The 20283-nt window shown below is 38.1% G+C and overlaps 1 protein-coding gene across 8 annotated transcripts in view; it reads right to left on the reverse strand.

The window, feature by feature from the left end:
- Positions 1–20283, reverse strand: part of LOC141476967 (transducin-like enhancer protein 1) — a 71703-nt gene that overhangs the window by 25961 nt on the left and 25459 nt on the right. For 3 of the 8 annotated variants that reach the window (XM_074165948.1, XM_074165944.1, XM_074165942.1), the window contains exons 7-8: positions 4829–5033; positions 4066–4082 (exon numbers count right to left, since the gene is read on the reverse strand). In XM_074165948.1, the coding sequence (XP_074022049.1) occupies positions 4066–4082; positions 4829–5033 (222 nt within the window). Of the gene's footprint in view, positions 1–3016; positions 3026–4065; positions 4083–4821; positions 5034–20283 lie in introns of all 8 variants that reach the window. The other 5 variants (XM_074165949.1, XM_074165945.1, XM_074165943.1 and 2 more) reach the window with 3 other exon arrangements.

The raw sequence follows: 20283 nt of genomic DNA on the forward strand, positions 1-20283 counted from the left end.
TGTGGAATCACGGCATCCATGCTAGAAGATCTTGTAGAACAGCTTATTTCTCAATAGCTATACTGGCAGTTGCAAGTAAGATCATGCTGTTGCTCTGGCAAAAATTACCACTAAACTCAATAATTAAAAAATACTATTTTCTTTGCTTTAGCAGTACAAGGAAGTTCCAACAATTGAGTCTAAAATCAGGTAAAATATAGCTTTTGATTAAAAAATAGCTTGTTACTATAAGCTACTACCGTAATTAAAATTACCAATTGTGTAAGATTTCATTCAACAATATGAAAATAAGCATCTGTTTAAGTAGTGCATATGGTATATCCAGAACACTAAAGTAACAAAGGAAATAAATGAAAATAACAACTGGGAAAGGGATGATCACATAAGCTTTGGACTACTGACAACTCTTACCAATGCAATGTTCAGGTTCAGGGAACAGGGAGGAGAGCCTGCTAAAAGCCACCTTTCCTCATTTCAGCTCTGGTAGAGTTCGTATTTCTATACGTTCACTATCAAGCATAGGGCAGCTAGGAGACAGCAGCAACAGCTTCACTATGACAGAGCTCTCTATCTTTTCTTTAAAAATAAAAAAAATAAAAAAAATCTGTTTAGTTCTTCTACCAGGCCTACTAACATCTGACTTCTTTTCAAGAGTAGGACAAGAATTGTTATTATATTAATATAATTTTTAATAATATTACAGAAATTTTTAGTTGGGATTGATTTTCAAAAATCATCAGTTTTTACAAAAAGGGCAAAAAGATATTGTTTTGTCCTGATTTTAATAGACACACAATTGAGGATAATCCTTGCTTTCATACTAGCAGTTCAATTTATTAGGGATTACCAATGCAGCATCTGTAAATCATGAATTTCAGATCAGAACAAAATCAACTCCATGTAAATGTTTTATTTTTCTTCAGATAATTCAAAATTTATTCATGTGATTCCCTTTTCTTCAAATAAATCCCAAAAGAAGAAAAGCCTAATGTAGCACTACGTCCTCTAAAAGCTACCAGACTGCATAAGGGCTGTATAATAGGCAACTTGGGATCCTAAAGCAACTTTGCTGCCAGGAAATGTAAACACTGAAACCACCAGCAGCAAATCTGAAACGAAAACCTAGTCATGATGCACAGAGAGAAGGTAGATTTCCTATTAGGAATATAACGCACATTATTCAAATGCACCTCTTGAACTGCCATGCCGCTCCCCGTAGGAACTACTTCCAAACCACAAGTATGTATGCCAGAGGTACAGGCTGAGAGCCCACAGTATCTCATTTAGCTCCAGTTATCATACAGCACTAACACCTCACAAGAACATACAGAACTGACAATTAATTTTATGCTAATCATTACAGCAATTAAATAACAGTATTTACATCACATCTGTGCTCATGGTTCAACCACACCTGGTCCCAATTAAGATTTTCTCTAGTGCTGGGATCCTTATCCCTCCCACTCCCCTTTCCTCCAAACACACACACTCTCAACTCTTGCTCCGTGCTTGGCCGTTCACCGGCTCTCTGTATATCCCAACCTGTGATTACAGCCCGTTACTATAGCTGACAACTTGCACTTGCCCAAATCACCAACCCAGGGCCGCTGTGTTTATTTAACCATTACACTGGCTCTGTGCTGCTGCACCACACACAAGTGCTATCTACAGATATCTGTATGTAGACAGGAACATAGTTGAGCAAGCAAAACAGAATCTTGTCTAACACCTACATTAAAAACACCAGTTACTCAGCAATCCCATTGCTTATCGGCAGGACTCATTGACAGGAATACAGTGGACATTGGAAGAGGGAGTAGGGCTTAACCATCCCCCAGCATGACACAAGAAGATCGTACTCAAAGTTACTCAGCTCAAGAATCACTAACTTACATTTGTTGAATATGCTTCTTGCAACCACACACATCAACAACCCAAAATTTGACTTTGGTTTTGTTTTAAATTACCAGTGATGGAAAGCTGCTGACTTCACCCTCTTTTTGCCCACCATTTTAAGTTATATTTATACTATCATGTTCATATTAGGAACAAGGAGATCTAGAAGCCTAAATGGATTTTAATCACTTCATTTCAGTATTTTCTAGCTAATGTTTGTCAGAATCCATAAAAATTTATACCAGACCACCCAAATCCTGGTCCTTCATGCTGCTTTGTATCAGCTACAGATTAAACTGAAATGGAGCATCCCACAGCTATTCTGTGTGAGTCACACCTGCTAAAGGCAATTTGTGATTTGCATCCATAAAGACCATAAGATTTGACTTACTTTTAAGTTGACAGAGTAAATAAAAATAAAAGATATAACTAATTAAATAAATTCAAACTTCTAGATTACAAGCTACATAATGGAAAATTATACTTTCTTCACAAAGGCCAAGAAGCATACATGTGGTACACAGACTTTCATGTAACTCCTTTTATGATTTCCCTCCCCCAATGAAAAGAATTAAAACACAAAACAGCTTGCATATAATATCAACCACAAAGTAGCATTCAATTGTGCATGCCCCCTTCCTCCAAGACTGGGAAGTGAAGAACAGTACAGAGAGCTAAGGACACAAAATATTTTTCTGCTGTAAGAAAAGAGCATTTACTTTACAGAACAATAGTAACATCTATGCTTAACAACGAAGGCAAAAAAATTTCTTGCAAAATTTATGAGTACTTCCTAAGTCTTAGAAAACAGGCTCAATGTTTTTCATGAGGACAAAAGATAAACACCAACTCTAATGTAAATCCCAAACACATAAAGAAGTCAGATTTCACTGTCTACAAATTATTACTGATAAAATAGAGCACTTCAGAACATTTGCATTTCTATGCTGTCCAAGCAGGATACTAGAACAGTGGGAAGACAAGTGATAAACGAACATCTAAGGTTAGTGGGAAAAATTTTGTCAGTCTGTTCCCTAGAGAAACAAATGTGGACATCAAAGTTCTTTCATATTGATGTCTCCCAAAACTTTCTTAAGCTCCAGTTGCAAAACTTGCTTACTTTGCCTGGCTTCATTACCTGCAGCCAGACTGTGTCACAATAGTAGGGATGCCTGCATTCCCACAATAACATGACCCAGTTTTAGATGGTTAGAGTTACATCAGCCAAAACCCACCAGCCATTAACCATGTAGTCCTATGATTTAATTTTAACCAAATAATTTTAGCAGTTCATGTATGAAGTGATAATTGTCAATTCCTTGTATTAAAAAAAAAAGACCAACAAAAAATCAGCAATAAAAATCAATAGTACCATAAAGATACCTGTCAAATAACTTTTCCTAGCTCTTGTCTTTTCTAATTGAGAAAAAGAAACAAAGTAGAGCTCAAATTCACCTATGGCATCAACAAGCAGAATTGGCTTTGTTACTTGAAATGACCTGAAAGTTGCACATACCCATGGCCAACAGATTAATATAGCAATATCACTCAAAACACAACTCAAAACAAAATAAAAAGCTCTTACAAAGTAGTTCTTTGGCTGGTTTTCAGATAATATTGTCTTAGACCAATTCTATTACAGCTAATCTCGAAGGGGAAAAAAAAAAAAAAACCAAACACAAAAACATTGCTATGGAAGTTATACCTGAAGCACAAATTAAGCAGTGAAGACATTTGTAGGACAAACAGATTCAGTTAAAGAAACCCCTAGGACCAAACACTATCATGACACATGAATTTTAAATTTCTCACCTGTTCTGCAACTGTAATTCCTGAAACTCCTACCTGAAAAACCTTAACTCTGATTAATAATGTTATACTGTAAGTTGCAGTCAATGTTCTGTTTGATTTGCAGCTTCTCCTCTACCCAATAAGCAAACTAAAATTTAAGCTTCCCCAAAATCATCCTGCTCAGAAACAAACCCGATTCATACCATTCTCAAAAAAAATGACTTGGTGTTCTGCATAAACCAAGAGATATAATAAGAGTAAACACATATGTCTAGTATCAGGAAACTGACTAAAAGTAAGACAAAACAGACAAACACTGCAAGGTCTGATTATTACATTATGTAGAATGGAAACATTTGCAGGAATGTTGGTACTTACTGTGCCTGGCTCTCTGTCTGCTCCCGCAGTAACCAAGAAATGCACAGACATGCCCGTTCAGACACAGAGGCAAGAACAGAAATAAAAAAGGGGGGAAAAAAATTAGAACACAAGCCGCGAACAGTTTTAAAATGGCTTTTATTTATATAAGTCATTGCACATTCCTAATACAGTGATTTCCTGAAAATTACAGTATTTTGTAAACATGATTTACAGTTTAACCATACACAAAGCCTAGTTTTATTTCATGACAGAATAAATTATTTTCTTTTCAAAAATTAGTCAAGTGCAATTTTGCCCAATATTTAATTGTGTAGTAGAATTTAACCCTATGAAACTAAAGTAACAGATGCAATTATCTAAATCTTTTGTTTGGACACATTCACTTCAAAATTTAACTTCTTGTTCCCCCTACCTTCCCACCCACCCATTTAACAACATTACTTTCTTTGAAAAAAATTACCCATTATGCAGTTTAACAGTTTTCCACAATACAGTGCAGGCCACTGGTATTACAACTAAGCATTTGCCAGGATGTCAAAATGCCCTGCAAACTATAGAGCAAGTGACACCTAGCGATCCCCATTTGAAATACTGAAAACTTCCAAGCTGAATTTTGCTTCAGTGGTATATATGCAGATATTTTTAAGTTTGCTAACAGTTTTTTCTCATTCTATGTAACTTGAATTCTTTAGAGATGCACATAATTTGCAGCAATGTGCAAATTTGACAGTGTCCTAATCAGGCCTGCCATGCCTCTCACCTCTGTGGTGTTCTGCATCGTGATGCTTCTTGTCATCTTTTATTGCCAAGTGAGACTGCCCACCCAAAGCACTAGAAAGGGCAAGAAGGCCAGCGCTGCTTCCAAGTGGAGGGATTCCTGGAGGCTGAAGTCCTGATGGATGGGGTGTTAGAGGCACTGGAGGTCCATGGCCATGGGAGAGATGTTGAGCCTGCAACTGCTGCTGCTGTTCCCAGAGGTATCATCATCCCCAGAAGAACAATGCATAGCACATTATTTGGGAAGGAGAAGGGAGAAGTTTGGTTAATTTTTGAGAATCAACAGTGGATTTTATCATTTGTTTGTTTGCTTTAAATCTAGCCTCTCTTCTTGGCCCCACCACACTATACATACTGCCATATGTCATGCTGTCTATGGACAGTTCTGATCATGTCCCATAAATCAAAAAAACCCCATCCAACTAGCTGGATAGTTCCTGTGCAGCCCGAGGAATATATTCATTTACTTTAAGTTGTTTTGGGCAGCTACTGCCTGCTACAGCGTCACTGGTGACAAAAAAAACAGCAGCAGCAGCAGGCCCAAATACCTTTCCCTTTCTATAGAAAGGAGTATTGCTGCTCTGGGAAAAAAAAAAAAAAAAAAAACAAAAGAAAACAAGTGTCACTGGCAAGACTCACTTAAACTCCCCCCACCCCTTCCTTCAATTTGGAAATAGTAAGCAGTTTCTATTTTGAATATTTTAATAAAAGCTAAAAGATGCTGCTCAATTTCATATTTAGGATAGTTAAATTTATATTTTATTCTAGCCAAGATTTTGGGGAAAAAAAAAAAATCATTAAACATCACTGTGTTTAGAAATGAACTTTGAGCTTAAAATCCAGGTATTCCAGGTAACACCAATAAGGCCATGGAATTCCCAAAATGAAACATGATATTAATGAATTAAAATACTTTCATCTGTTTCAAAAGCAACTTGCAAGATCAGTATCATAATGAGTGGATATACAACCCTGTAACCAACCTGGCAAAATAACCTGTAAGCAGTTTTAGAAACAGAGTCCTTATAATGCTATGACGTCCCAACAGTTCAGATATTAAGATATTTTCTAGTTAAAGCTGTTATGGTTTTATCAATACTTTCCAAGTTCAGCTAACCATTTAATTTGTCAAAAAGTTAAGCACAGCTTTATTTAGAAAATAAAGTTTCAAAACCATCTTTAACCTAGTCATAGGTCCTTTTTAGTCTGTTACAGGTAAACAGATTTTCTGCCCCTTTCCTGCTTCCTTTTGCCTCAGCGTATGAACAGAAGACACAACAAACCTCTCCACCTTGGCCATGCTCCACCATCCCTCTTCTGAAGGCAGACACCATGAAAAAAGCTGAAGTACCACCCAATTCATGGGATCAAAGAGAAGACAGATAAGCAAATTCCCAAACAGAATGAGCTCAGCTAGACATAAGAGTTTGACCTGGTGAATGCCAGCGGTCATGTAAGAGAAGGCAAAGTTGTTACAGTACTGCTGACAGCTACTGAAATCATACTTAGACTCAAGCTCACAGTATTTCACAGGCTACTGCAAAATAACTCAAGTCAAATTAACGCAAAAATATTTTATCTGCTTCCATAGGTCCCAAGACTCTTCAAGACAAACGGTCAACAATAGCTGCATGAAATCTCCTGGCATATTAATGACTTAATTTATTACTATTTAGTTAACTACTGCACCCCTACACTTTTATTTCTCATAACCCCATCCCAAGACATGCCTTGCACTGTTTATAAATTTATGTAGACACAAGTGACCGACACTGAAGAACTCTGGCCCGAACCTGCTAATCTTTCACTTTTATGCTGTCCCAACTGTAAAGCAGCCATCATTTACTTATTTTTGATATACAAGACAAATCTTAAAATTTACCGCAATCCCTTTAGTTAATTCTATAAAGCCACAAGTTAACCAAATCTTTCTCACACCATGTATCAGGAATTTATTTTCTTGTGCTGCATAACAAGCCTCACTAGTCTTCACTGTAATATGTATATCTGATCACTATTCTTGGCAACTTTTCAGTATGCTTAAAAAGCAAGATAAGAGAGAGGTAGTTCTTATTCTTCTATCTTAATGTGTTTTCAACAACTCAAAACTAAGATTTTGAAAGAAGTATTATTTTTATTTGAAATAGTAAAAGCAGTAGGCTGCCTTCTTTAAAATCAAGCAGCTATTGCTACTGAAAGCTCATTTAACTGAAGAAATGTCAGTAAAGAGCACTGTAAAGTCTCTGTAAAGTAGGGGTTTTGTTTGGGGTTTTTTTTGGTGGTTTTGGTCTCATTTGTTTTTTGATCCAGCCTCCAAAGAACAAGAAGACATCTCTCTTCTCACAGACTTTATTAGGACTTTAGTAGTTTCCAGCATGTTTCCTCACATCAGAAGACAACCTGATGTTTTGGCAGGCTTTCTCAGAGAAGTGGTATCTACATTGTTCCCTTCCTTGTTGACCACTTAAGCCAGGTCAGTCATTTGCACTTTAGCCATGAAAAAACATGCATCAGCAGTACTGTACTGCATTCATGGCATTGGCCTTACTTGTCCCCAGCTGCACTATTACATTGGATTACCTAGTTGTGGTGTGCGATTGGCCAAGAACAAAAAGTGATTTATCCCTTCCAAATTTGTTTCCTGGAGAAAAACCTGCTCCCTTCTCCAACAGCGAGCTCAAATTAGCTTTTTTTGCAGAGTGGGCATAGGAAGGTCAAAAAAGGGAAATTAAGTTAAATTGTTTCCATTTTTGTCTCTATCCCTTCAGGAAGCCTATGAAGATTCCCTTTATTCATGCCTCTCTTGCTCCATTCAATTAGCAAACAAGTTAACCCATATAATTTCAGGAAGCATAGCTTAGCGTCTTTAGATATCAAACTGTTAGGGACACGTTACCTACCACTTCCCTGGCTCTGCTATGGAGCCTAAACACAGGGTAGTCCCAGAAATAAGGAACAGATCAATCCCCTCTAACAGGTTCTGAAGCTGAAAGCATGTGACAAGAAAAGCTACGTCCTGTTTCTCTGGCAGTATTGCATACCAAGGATAGGGAGTAATGTCTAGTTTAAAGTGTAGAACAGAATACAAGAGCTGTAAGTGGAAACACATCACTCTGCATAACATCATAGCAAATTTGAAAAATAGTTACTGAAGGTAGTAAAGGAAAATGGTACCCAAAGATGCTTAAATATCCAACTATGTTACACAGACTTAAGACTGAAAACCTGATCATGGTCTTTTAAGCCAAAAAAGTTATACTGTGGTTTAATGTTTATTCTGTGAGGATCACTGCTATTTAAGACTAAAGTATATTGATTTATTGTTTATATATTATCTATTCATAATAGGTTTAAAGTTGTCCCTAGATAGATAAGATACATAGATAAAGATGAACCTTTCCAGAAGTTCATGCTCTGTTTACTTAAAAACTTGAATTGTTAGAAGTATATTGTATTATCTTTCTAGAAGAGGAAAAGGGAACATGTGCTGCACACAAAGGAAGAAACTAAAGACCAAGAAGATGGATAACAGCAGCGCTCACCAGATGTATTTAGTAACTAGACATTTGTCACAGCAGATCCTAGAAACAATTATGTTATGCATATAATTGCTTTCCTGTCACTTCAAAGACACTAATGCCTGCTCTGTCACCTTTTAAGAGGTTAGCAGCAGTGAGATATAAAACAGAGTAAGTTGGCAGCAGTATCATGGTCTACTAGGCATGCTCATTAGCGCTTAATTAAAAAGTAGACACCTGCCATAAGAAATGTGCTCAAAAACGGATGAGTAACAGGCCTGTCTTACTACCAATTATTATCATTACTTACAGAGCAAGGGCTGTGTCCACTTTCAGAGGGAAGTGGGAAGGCAGAGAAGAGTGCAATGATGCATAGGTAAGTGACCGCACTGAGATAATTAGCCATAGCATTGATTTTAAAAACACCAGTAGTTCGCCACCATTTCGTTGCAAAAACAGAAGTTCTTCATATGCAGATTTTATTGCCTCAATTTTTTTCCCAGTATACCCTTAACCAGACCACAAAGACCCAAAAATCAACATATGAAGAGCACCTGCTTCTCTGAGCAAGTATCTCCTAAAAATTTTAAAGGAAGGACAGTTACTCTCCCACAACACCCTAGGCAAGTTCCAGCTATAAAGAGCTCTTTAACTAGGACATAAAATTTGGAATTAATTTTCAATCTCTGCCAGAGACTTCCACAGACAGAGTTAGGAAATCTGTTTCACAAAGACTTACTATACATAAACAATGACATGCCTCCTTTAGGCTCCTTACTTACCAAGACAGAGCATGAGCTCCTACAATCCCATTTCTCACCTTAAAGTAGCTCTGCTGAGGTCACAAACACACATGGCTTACTTAAAAATCTAGTTTTGAATTCCTAGCTTTAAACAGTTAAAGCATTCTTCTGTTCTTAAACAGATGTGTGATGTGCTATTCAGTATCTGTTGAAAAAGCACTGAATTAAAAATTCGGATGTGATAATAACAGTGGAAAAAAGGTTATACCTGGTCCCAAACTACAACAGCTGTCATCTCTTGTGCACTTCTAAATAAACACCTGAGAGTGGAAAAAGTTTTCAAAAAAAATCTTATAAGCACTAGCACTAGTAACACTATCAACACATTCCCCTGATCTCCATAGAGGTGTTCCTAAAAAGTGTCTGGCAAACCCAAAAGTCATTTGGAGACCTAAAATGTAAAGGGAACTACTTCATGTCACTTGTGTAAACCTGAAGAAAAGTGATTTTGTTAAAACTCAAGTAGGCAGAAAGACATGAGAGAAAAACATACACTACTTGTTCAATTTCATTGCCATCTCTCCCTTCCCAAAGGGAAACCTTCAGGTTTTTTTATTTACTTGCTTAAGTAGCAGAAGGAAGTGAGAGCCTGTATCAAATGTCTATGAACATGAGGGCCAGTGTTTGAGCACATACAGCTAGTCAACCAAGTGATAACCTTCTCGCTCGCTGTTTAAAAAGATTCTTAAAACAAACATGGAAAATGCCACATTCCAAAAAAAAAAAAAAAAACAAAACAAAAAAACAAAACAAAACAAAACAAAAAAAAACAACTCAAGTTTATGCTCCTGTCAGATCCAGTCTTCTCCCTCATTCTAAAAAAATCCAAAGCCTTGCACACACAACCCGTGCTACCAACAGCTACCAACAGTCACACCTAGAACAAGTAAATTCATTAGACAGTCTAAGCGATTAATTCGTATTTGCATTTAAGTTTCTGTAGGTACTTTCAAAAGAGTGTTTCAGCTACAGGGAAGAACATACTGCAAGATGACAAACAACATCCCTTAAGAATATATCCACATTCTTCTACAATGGAACGACTGCAGTGGACAAGGAAAGAGCTACAGAAGTCACCTACCTAGGCTTCTGGAAGGCCTTTGATATGGTCCCTCTCAATGTTCTTGCCACTCAGTTGAAGAAATGGGTTTGGTGGATAGCTTGTTAGACGGATGAGGAACTGGCTGGATGATCTCATCCAAAGAGACTCAATCTAAAAAGGGTCAATGACTCGATGTCCCAGTGGAAACCATTAACTAATGATGTCCCGTCCCTCAAGGGTCTACAATGGGACCAACACTATTCAGTATCTTCATCAATGACACAGACAGTGGGACTGAATGCACACTCAGCAAGTTTGCTGAGTGTTGCAGTTGATCCACTTGAGGGGCAAGATGCCATCCAGAGGGACCTGGACAAGCTTGGGAAGTAGGATCATGTGAACCTCATATGGTTCAACAATGCCAAGTGCAAGGTCTTGCACCTGAGCCAGGGCAACCCCCAGTATCAATACAGGCTGGGAAATGAAGGGACTGAGAGCAGGCCTGCGGAAAAAACCTAAGGATACTGATGGATAAGAAATTGGACATTCACCAGCAATATGCACTTGCAGCCCAGAAAGCCAATAATTTCCTGGGCTGCATCAGAAGAAGTGTGGCCAGCAGGGCAAGGGAGGGGATTTTGCCCCTCTACTCCACTGTCATGAGACCCAACCTGGAGTACTTCATCCTGCTCTGGAGTGTCCAATACATGAATGACATAGACCTGGAGGAGAAGATTCAGAGGAGGGAAAAAAAAAAAAAAAAAAAAAAAAATTGCTGGAGCACCTCTTCTATGAAGAAAGGCTGAAAGAGTTGGTTTTTTTCAGCTTGGAGAACAGAAAGCTCCAGGGTCATCTTATTGCAGCCTTTCAATATATAAAGTGGGCCTATAAGAAAGATGAAGAGATACTTTGTACCAGGGCCTGTAGTAACAGGACAAGGGGCAATGGTTTTAAACTGAAAAAGGTAGGTTTAGATTGGACATAAGGAAGAAACTTTTTACAGTAAGGGCGGTGACTCACTGGAACAGGTTGCCCAGAGAAGTTATGGGTGCCCCATCATTTGAAGTGTTCAAGGTCAGGACAGACAGGGTTTTATGCAACTTGATATAGTGAGAGATGACCCTGCCCATGGTCAGGGCAGTACACTTGATCTCTTTCAATCCGACCATTCTATAATAGGTGCACAGACTGATATATAAACTACCTAATATGGATTGTTTACTACCCCCTATTTACTAGCTTTGTTTCAGCAGTGGAAGCTGTATTTCCTCGTCATTGCTTTTGGATCTTCCTTTTTCCTTGCCAATACCACCATTACACTAACTAATCACAAAGCATGTTAGCAGTCCCTGCAAGACACTTCCTTCTGATCTATTTAACCCTAATCTTCTACCGTATCAGCGATCTGCAGAACTAAGTTCTGAGTTTGCTTTCTTGTGCTGATAACACAAAACTGGGAGGAGTGGCTGATACACCATATGCCTGTACAGGGACCTCAGGAGGCTGGAAAAATGGGCTGACAGGAAGCTCATAAAGTTCAATAAAAGGAATTGTGAAGTCCTGCACCTGGGGAGGAACAATCTCATGCACCCATATATGTTGGGGGCTGTCCTGCTGGAAAGCAGCTACGTAGAAAAGGACCTGAGAGTCCTGGCAGACACCAACTTGAACATGAACCAGAAACGTGCCCCTGTGGCAAAGCAGGTAAATGGCATTCTGGGCTGCATTAGACAAAATATTGCCAGCAGGTCAAGGGAGGTGATCCTTCCCCTCTACTCATCACTGTTGAAGCCACACCTAGAATATTGTGTCCCATTTTGGGCTTCCCAGTACAAGAGAGACATGAACATACTGGAGAGCATCTAATGAAGGGACACAAAGATGATTAAAGGACTGGAGCATCTCTCATATGAGGACAGGCTGATAGAACTGGGATTGCTTAGCCTAGAGAAGGCTCAGGAAGGATCTTATCAATGTATACAAATAGCTGAAGGGAGGGCACCAAGAAGACAGATACAGGCTCTTTACAGTGGTGCCCAATAACAGGGCAAGAGGCAATGAGCACAAACTGAAACACAGGAGGCCTCCTGAGCATAAGGAGACACTTTGTTTTACTGTGATGGTGACCAAGTGCTCTCACAGGTTGTCCAGGGAGGTTGTGGAGTCTCCATCCTTGGAGATACTCAAAAACCATACGGACATGGTCCTGCACAAGTGGCTCTAAGTGGTCCTGCTTGAGTAGGGGAGGTGGACCAGATGACGTTCAGGTGTCCCATCTAACCTCAGGCATTCTGTGTTTCTTCAATTCTTATTGCTTTCTGTTTTCTCCCTGTTTAAACGCATTTTAGAAAAAAATGAGTCAGCTGCTACTATCTGTGCTTAATTTTCTACCTCATTCCTTTGAAACATCTGTGTTTATTTTGGTTCATTTGGTTTTCTTACTTCCACTTCTTCTATATGTGCAGATTTTATTCTGACAGATAGGAAGCTACACTATACCACAATAAACAAACTTGACAGTGCCAACCACTGCATCTCTACCTAGTGATCCAAGAACAGAGCCTTTATAGTTCTGTAGAAATTATTTGAAAACTGTCCATTATGTCAACAAGCCACAGTGTCTTGGGTGCAGGAAGAGAATGTCTCTTCAGAACAAAGAAACAGTGTCTTCATCAAGCCTCTTCCATCTATAAACCATGCAAAATGCCATTGTACTACAGAGATTCAAGCCACAGAAGGACAGTACTGGCAAAAGCTATCCAAAGCCATATATTTCATACATATAAAATTTTTCTGGCAATGGCATGATTAAAGACACAACTGTCTCATGGGAAAAATCCTGTTCCTTTTTCATGCTTTATTACAGAAGATGCATAGGATAGCATCTTTGGGTCTTACCAGTAGTTTTCCACTCCCACAAAAAAAAAAAAAAAGTAAGTAAAACTTTTTACTGTGTAGAGAATTGATGTCAGAAAGTAAATGTGAAATTCAGAAAGAAGATGAAAAAGTTATCTTCAGTTTGTTCTTTGTTGTTGTTTTCTACTATGGGAATCTTATGGGAATCATTAACTAATGTTAAATTTTTGAACAGAAAGCTCTTCAAAGTTTTTCACAGCTCCTGTTTCCATTTGTTCAAACAACACTACTAAGTCTCAATTGCACATCAACTTTTTTTTTTTTTTGAAGTACTGAGGGGTCACATAAATTGCCTTATATAAACCAGAAAACTGATCCCCCCCCTCCCCCACATACACACTCCCTTTGTCACAAATTAACTTAATCTCTAAGGTAACTGAAATAAGGCTGAGAAGTTATATTTCACTGCTTTGTTGATACAGCAATTATAAGCGCACTAACAAACTAAGCCCCTCTGCCACCTTCACCTATTATTAAAAAACAAAACAAAACAAACAAAAACCCAAGACCCTCAGCACATCCAAAGTACTCCATGAAGCTACTGTAAAACAACATGAAGTTTATTGTTCTCAATTAGAGTCTAATCTTTTTTCCTCTAACTCCTTTTTCTACTTGGTCCCTTGATTTCTTCCTCCCTGTGTTATTTTCCTCCTCAAAATTCATCTTCAGTCCTCTGCTATGGGATCCTCCTTTAAGAATCAAGTCTTGTATCCTCTTTGTCCTTCAGAAAACTCAAAACAGGAAAAACAATGTTGATTTCAACTGGGTCATGAAGATTGAGAAAATCACTTCATGCTCCAGTGCCCTCACTACACTTTTACACTGATGCATACCTGTTTCACTGTAAAATTTATTTCTTCACAGATTTATGCTACACAGTTTTGCCATAGAATACAAAGCCTGGCCAGCCCTAGAGTCTGATTTGTTTTTTCCTCCTTGCTTTAGAGATTAACCTATATTCTTTAATCTTGCTAAAGTAAAGAAAGCTAGCATAAACACAAGCATAATTCCCCATACGCTTGCTCTATAAGGCTAAAAGTTCTTTTCTATCTAAAGGAAGAAATTAAAAACTAGTTGCAGTCATGAAGCTGCCACACTAACTTCTCTGGAACAAAAATAAGTATTTATTGATTGGTGGTGTATTTAAAGAGAAAAAAAGATTCCACAGAAAAATTGCAACACAGGAAAAGAACACAGATTCTAATATGGGGCCAGCAAACCACTGGTGTACATGGGTCACCTCCAAAAAGCCCACAGAAGGCAACTCATACAGGCAATAAGGGTCAAAGCAGTTATACTGAAGCCTGCATCTACCAAGCAAAACTCTCTATCCAATTTTTCGTTACTACAAGAGGAACTTTTTTTTTTGAGAGAGCTCCTTAAAATATTTATGTAAGACACATAAATACTAAATATATTCTTTAGCTTGTATTTTAGAATATGTTCTGTATTTCATGAGGATTTTTTTTTTGTTAAATGGGAAAAATGAAAAATTAAGTCTTTCAACAGGAGAAAGGCTTGGGTTGTTATGAATTCAAATTACATAGCTAGTACCAGCTTACCTACAAGTACACACACAGTCTTTCCGTTGAAACACAAGATCCCATTTTTAGATTTTCGTATTGTAGTTAGCTTTACATCCATAGAACTGAGAAACAGGTTCTCAGTGCTCCCCAATCTAATAGCAATATATAAAAATAATTCCCAAGAGTTGATTATAAGCCATTGATTAGTTCCCACATCACTGTTATAGATCACAGACATATAGACTGCAAGAAAGCAAGCAGCACTCTGTCTTTTCCTTAACACTATGCTGAACAGCAACTCTAATTTTTGCTGTGCCTTTGTGTCTCACTTCAAACAGCTAGGTCTCTCTGCCCTTCCTTCTGGGATTTTGGTGGGCAAGCCCAGGCACCAGAATTAGAAAGATAAAGAGATATTACACTTCAGGGCTCTTCAAAAAGATCACTCTTGTAAACAGGAATGACAGATGTGGGTGACCCCACCCAAATGATTTGTCACTGCACTCAGTGAATGCGCCCATCAGTTGTTTATCCGCTAAAGTGATCAGCAATTAACTATTTAACAAAAGTTTAGTGATAATTGTTAAATGTCAAGATTTTTAACATCCCATTGACATAGAGGGAATAATTATATAGTACTGCCAGCATGACTGGCACTTTCACAAGATTAGATCTGCAGTAGCAGCCTAGCTACACAGTGGAGCCTCTGCGGATCATCCCACGCTGGCAGAGCTCCACAACGAGGACACAGGATATTGCCAGCAGATGGAATTCTTCCAGTTCAGCGACATCTCCTCCCCAAGGTGCATTAGCACTCCACTGGTGTAGCTGCATTCACATAAGGTCTTTTGCCAACAGAAAAGAAGGGTTTTCTTCCCTCCTCCACTGCTTTTAGGCACTGTAAGTCAACCTAAAACTTCGTAGCTTGTACCAAGTACAGATCCATTGAAGCATGGCTAGTGCTTTTATCAGCAGCTATGCTGGCAACACAAGTAGCCCATGAGTTAAAGAAGCCCTTTTGATAGCATAACCTTACATGTATATACACACATGCATAACATTTTCTAAAATATGTCATTGTGTATATATGATATATATCTTAATGTACTATATCATTACTATATTGTTACACAGTACATATACTGTTTGCTATATATTATACATACTAGTATGTATATATTATAAATCTATAAAAGTATAAACAACCAATATATAATCTAAATATATAAAAGTTCTTATGTGTGTTTGCATATATAGCTTTTTCACTGATAGCTATTCTTCTAAAAATACATATTTACAGAGCTGGCTTATGAACAGTTCCTGCCTCAAACAGTTTATAGCAAAAAAAGGAAACAAACGAGTCAGGAGAGCAAGTTCTAAGGGTCCTTGTATAAGTGTTTCAGGTTTTTTTCCCCCCTTAGGAACCAGAGAAGCTTTCATGAAGGACAGATGTCCCAGGGCAGGAGGGAATGGAAGGGTAGAGTCAAGAGAGTCAAGAGTAAAAATGGAAAAAAAGTATCCTTGTGCAGGAAAATATGTCTTCACCAAAGGACTTAACAGACTCTAAAGGAAAGTAACAAATTCAAAACCACAGAAGACGACCTTAAATTCTCTTGGTCCAGAAAAGACAAAGGCTGTTTTTTTGAAACCAGCTACATTCTTCTGCTCACTGTCAGTTTAAGTCAGTTTGTGAACAAAGCTTTTCTTTAGACAAGTACATATTGCTTTATCTGAAGACTCAAAGGCAAGCCTTAAGTCTCTAGAATGAAGCTGTCAGCACACATTGCTTCTGGTTTGCAGAAACTGCCAGCACATTTTTTTTCTGGGGCAACTATAAGTTCCTGCTATTACTCACCTTCTAACCTCAAATCTACGTATTTGCCTTTTTAGCTACTGTTAGCATGCCACTACCATCCACCAACATGTCAAAAGCATGTTCCTGCTGCCACAGCAGCCAAAACCAACTAGTTCAAGCATGCACCAATTTGGGAATGACTTAAAGATATTACTCTAGGGATTTTTATTACTGACATATGATTATCTTAAAAAGTACTTATTTTTCTTCCAGGCTCTTTTAGTCTCCAGAAATTTAAAACTTGCAGAACATGAAGATAGTAATGATGAAGTAGAAAGGTCTAATATTCATAGTACTTGTGCTCACCCATGTCTCCATCCAGCCTCTCTGCACTTTCCTATTCCCACTAACTCCATGTTTGCACAGTCACTCAGTTACAGGTATGTTTTGCCTGTGCAGTCCACACCAAGAACTCACTCTTTCTCCCATCAGCACACTGACAGTTCATCTCAGTGCAAAACTAGACCTTATTTCCTTTCAGATCTGTATGTTTCATTCTTCACACCTCTCTCTTCTATCACAAAGTAGTCCAACTTACAGATCTACATCATTCAACATGTAAACTCCAAACAACCTTCTGTATTCCTACTCGTGTTGCAGTACAACTCCATGGCCAAGCTACACTTAATTTCACCTCATGTGCAGTGCCAGCTGAGTTCTCTTTTGTCTGGGAGAACCAATTTATTCTTCCCATCAAACTCCTTCTTCCTCCAAACCCACCATATCTCAGGCTTTTGTCAAGAGCACTGAAGGTCATATCACATTTTTATCTCAGCCTACTGACTCTTCACCTGCTTCAATTCTCCAACTTGTCTTACCAAGTATGAATGCAAAGCAGATATTTTTAAGAGAGAAGGTATACTCATCTCTTCAGTCTGTCTCCTTTTTGTTCCTTGCTAACTTAGGGAAAAAAGTGACTAATATTCACAAAAAGTATCTTCAAACATGGAAAGCTATTCTGCCTCCATATGCTTCAAATTGAGAGAGGTGCTCTGAATCACTCTGTGGAGGAAGCAATCCTTTCCTCTGGGATTAAATAACCTGCCCTTCTGTGCCAATGAATTTTATATATATATATATATATATATATATATAAATGCTCCTCTGTCTCAACCACTTTCAAAAGCAAACCCATCCCTAACCTTCATTTTGTTTTTCCATAAGCCCTTCTATATTCTCTTTATTAAAGCTCACTGAACACACTCTCTGTAAATCCTTGCCTTGAATTGTACTCTTCCAGCATTTTGACCCAACTTTAGTCCTTCCCATTCCACTGAACAGAACAATTTGGAGTCAAGTTCACAAAAGGAAGGAATCATTTCTTCTAGCACATCAATCTCTTCTGCTTCTATCTACCTAACCCTTCCTGAAACCCATTCTCCATTGAATTTTCTAGTCCTCTATTTGCTGTTGCCACTTATACAGGTTTTTCTAATCTTACCAGTCCCCCCACACCTCTGTCCTGCTGCAAAACAGACCAATTTACAGCTCCACACCATTCAACATGTACATCCCACATCCCCAACTTCTGCTTAGTAATCTAGCAAGTGATATCAAGTCACTATTAGTACCTCACATGTTCATCTCATCATAATCTACCTTCTCTCTGCATTCACAGTTGCAGCTGCATATCTTCAGGTTTGAGCTCTAGCTAAAAGCATTTTTTTTTTTCAACCATCTCCCTTTCACTCCTTTCTTGAAAGCTGTTTAGATTCACAAATTTGTAACCATGTACTTGGTCTCGCCTTTGACTTGTAACTTAGATATTAGATATAGAGGAGAGAGGGGCCTAAAGATCTTTTGTTTTTCTTTTTGGACAAGATCCAAGATGCAGCTTTTTCTATCCACCCACACGTGAAATCCTGCATGATAAGGGAGGTCTGGCTTGCAGCTCAACTACATTTTTTTGGACTCATTTGACTCCCTCTTGAACAACCAAGAGTATCTTCTTCTCCAGGAAATTACTGTCTCATTTAGACACTATCCTTCTCTATATTGCTGCTCCAAGGTCCTCTATTTCCCCATCAGTCCAGAGCGCTGGGAGTGTGTGTGGTGGAGGGAGGCGAGGGAGGCGGGCGGAGGTGTCAGACAGAAACCAAGTTTGGTTAACACTATCTATTCGTTCACATTTTATACATCTTCTCCCCGGTTTTCTGTTTTGAGTAGGACAAACTACCAATACGTATCAATAATGCTTTCTTATTTTTCCTCAAACTTAGTGGCACTAACAATAAAAATCTGACTACTGTTTGAGGACTGGTATTTTGAGAATACTAATCGTCATGCTGACAAATACCATCTTCCTTTGGTACCTATTTTAAACTTAGTTTAAAATTCTGGAGCCTTTGTATCCTAAAAGCACCTACCATGACAGTATCCTAGCATGTAATTTAGGTTTCTACATTTAAAAAAATAAAATAAAATGGAGAATAACCCAGGGGTTTGCCACACTTTTGCCAGAGTTCCTATTGCCAGAGTTCAGTAATTTAGACTTGGGGCTCACTAGTTTATGTTAAAAGTGAGGACACAGTGTCTTGTGCTCACTAGATCCCATTTTATTTAATTTAAAAGCACTAGGCATTTTTCCCTCCCTCGGCACATAATGCAGATCATGACTGAGGAGGATCTAAAGTAATGCTACAGCTGCTTAGCTCTTCCCTTGCACTAAATTCTGCATTCATTTTTGCTCTAGTCTGTATTTCTATTTTATAATGAAACATAGAGCCTAGTTATTTATAGGCTTTCTAAGGATTAACTACACACTCATAAGAATAAACCCTCAAGAGGTTAGCCTCATCCTCTTAAGCTTCACACAGTACAATCTCAGAGATAGCTGGCAACCACAGGCAAGAGAAGAAAAATAATCCTACATCTTGCTAATCCTTTAGCCAATCACCTCACACAACAGTGGAGAGGCCTCTCAGAGGCCTACAACTCAATCTGTCTCAAGAGAACTGTCAATCCAAAAGATACGTATTTCATAGCACCATTAGCAGCCCACCTCAAAAGGCAAAATAAGACATACCTGACTACTCAGTGGTACACTCCAATCATGCAACTAAAATGCAATCCTAAAAAAGATCCCAGTTTGCTGCTTCTATTTCCCATTCAGATATTTGCATATTCTACTCATAAAACCACCTAGTTTATTATTTTGAAAGTAAATCTAAGGTATTTTGCATAGTTTACACCTAGATAGACCAGTTTAACTGTCCCTTATACTTCCTAGAACGAACTTTTAGTACCTCTGATTTTCCAGCCAGATCATATCTCTCTAAAAATAATTAAAATTTCCTCATGGTAATCTACCTAATTCTTTTATACCATGATCTGGATTCTCCCTTAACCCTAAATGTGGACACTGTCTGCAGCTGCAGTAGTGCCAAGGAGTTAACAGGTATACTTACCTTTTAAACAATACAGAAACCTTTGAATTATTATTTATCTAGCAAAATAATTACTTAATTCAACTTTAATATAAAAAATATTAAAAAATGTAATTTTTAAAAAATTGCTGAGGAGGTACACTGCTACCCCATGGCTGGAAGCTAAAGCCTTCAAGAACATGCAGGAAAACTATAAGGCCAGAGAAATGATTGTTAATAACCAAATATCCACAGTTCTTTCCTAAAGTAAGAATTTTTAATCAACACCAAGAATTAGCACTGCTTACAAGCTCACTGAGTCCAACTATATTACTTTTTTTTTTTCAAATGTGTCAATTCATTCATTCTATTCTCTACATGCTTAGGTTACACTGATTCCAAAGCCTGGCTTCTGA

The sequence above is a fragment of the Numenius arquata genome, chromosome Z, assembly GCF_964106895.1.
Source record: "Numenius arquata chromosome Z, bNumArq3.hap1.1, whole genome shotgun sequence".
In the NCBI taxonomy this organism is placed as follows: Eukaryota; Metazoa; Chordata; class Aves; order Charadriiformes; family Scolopacidae; genus Numenius; species Numenius arquata.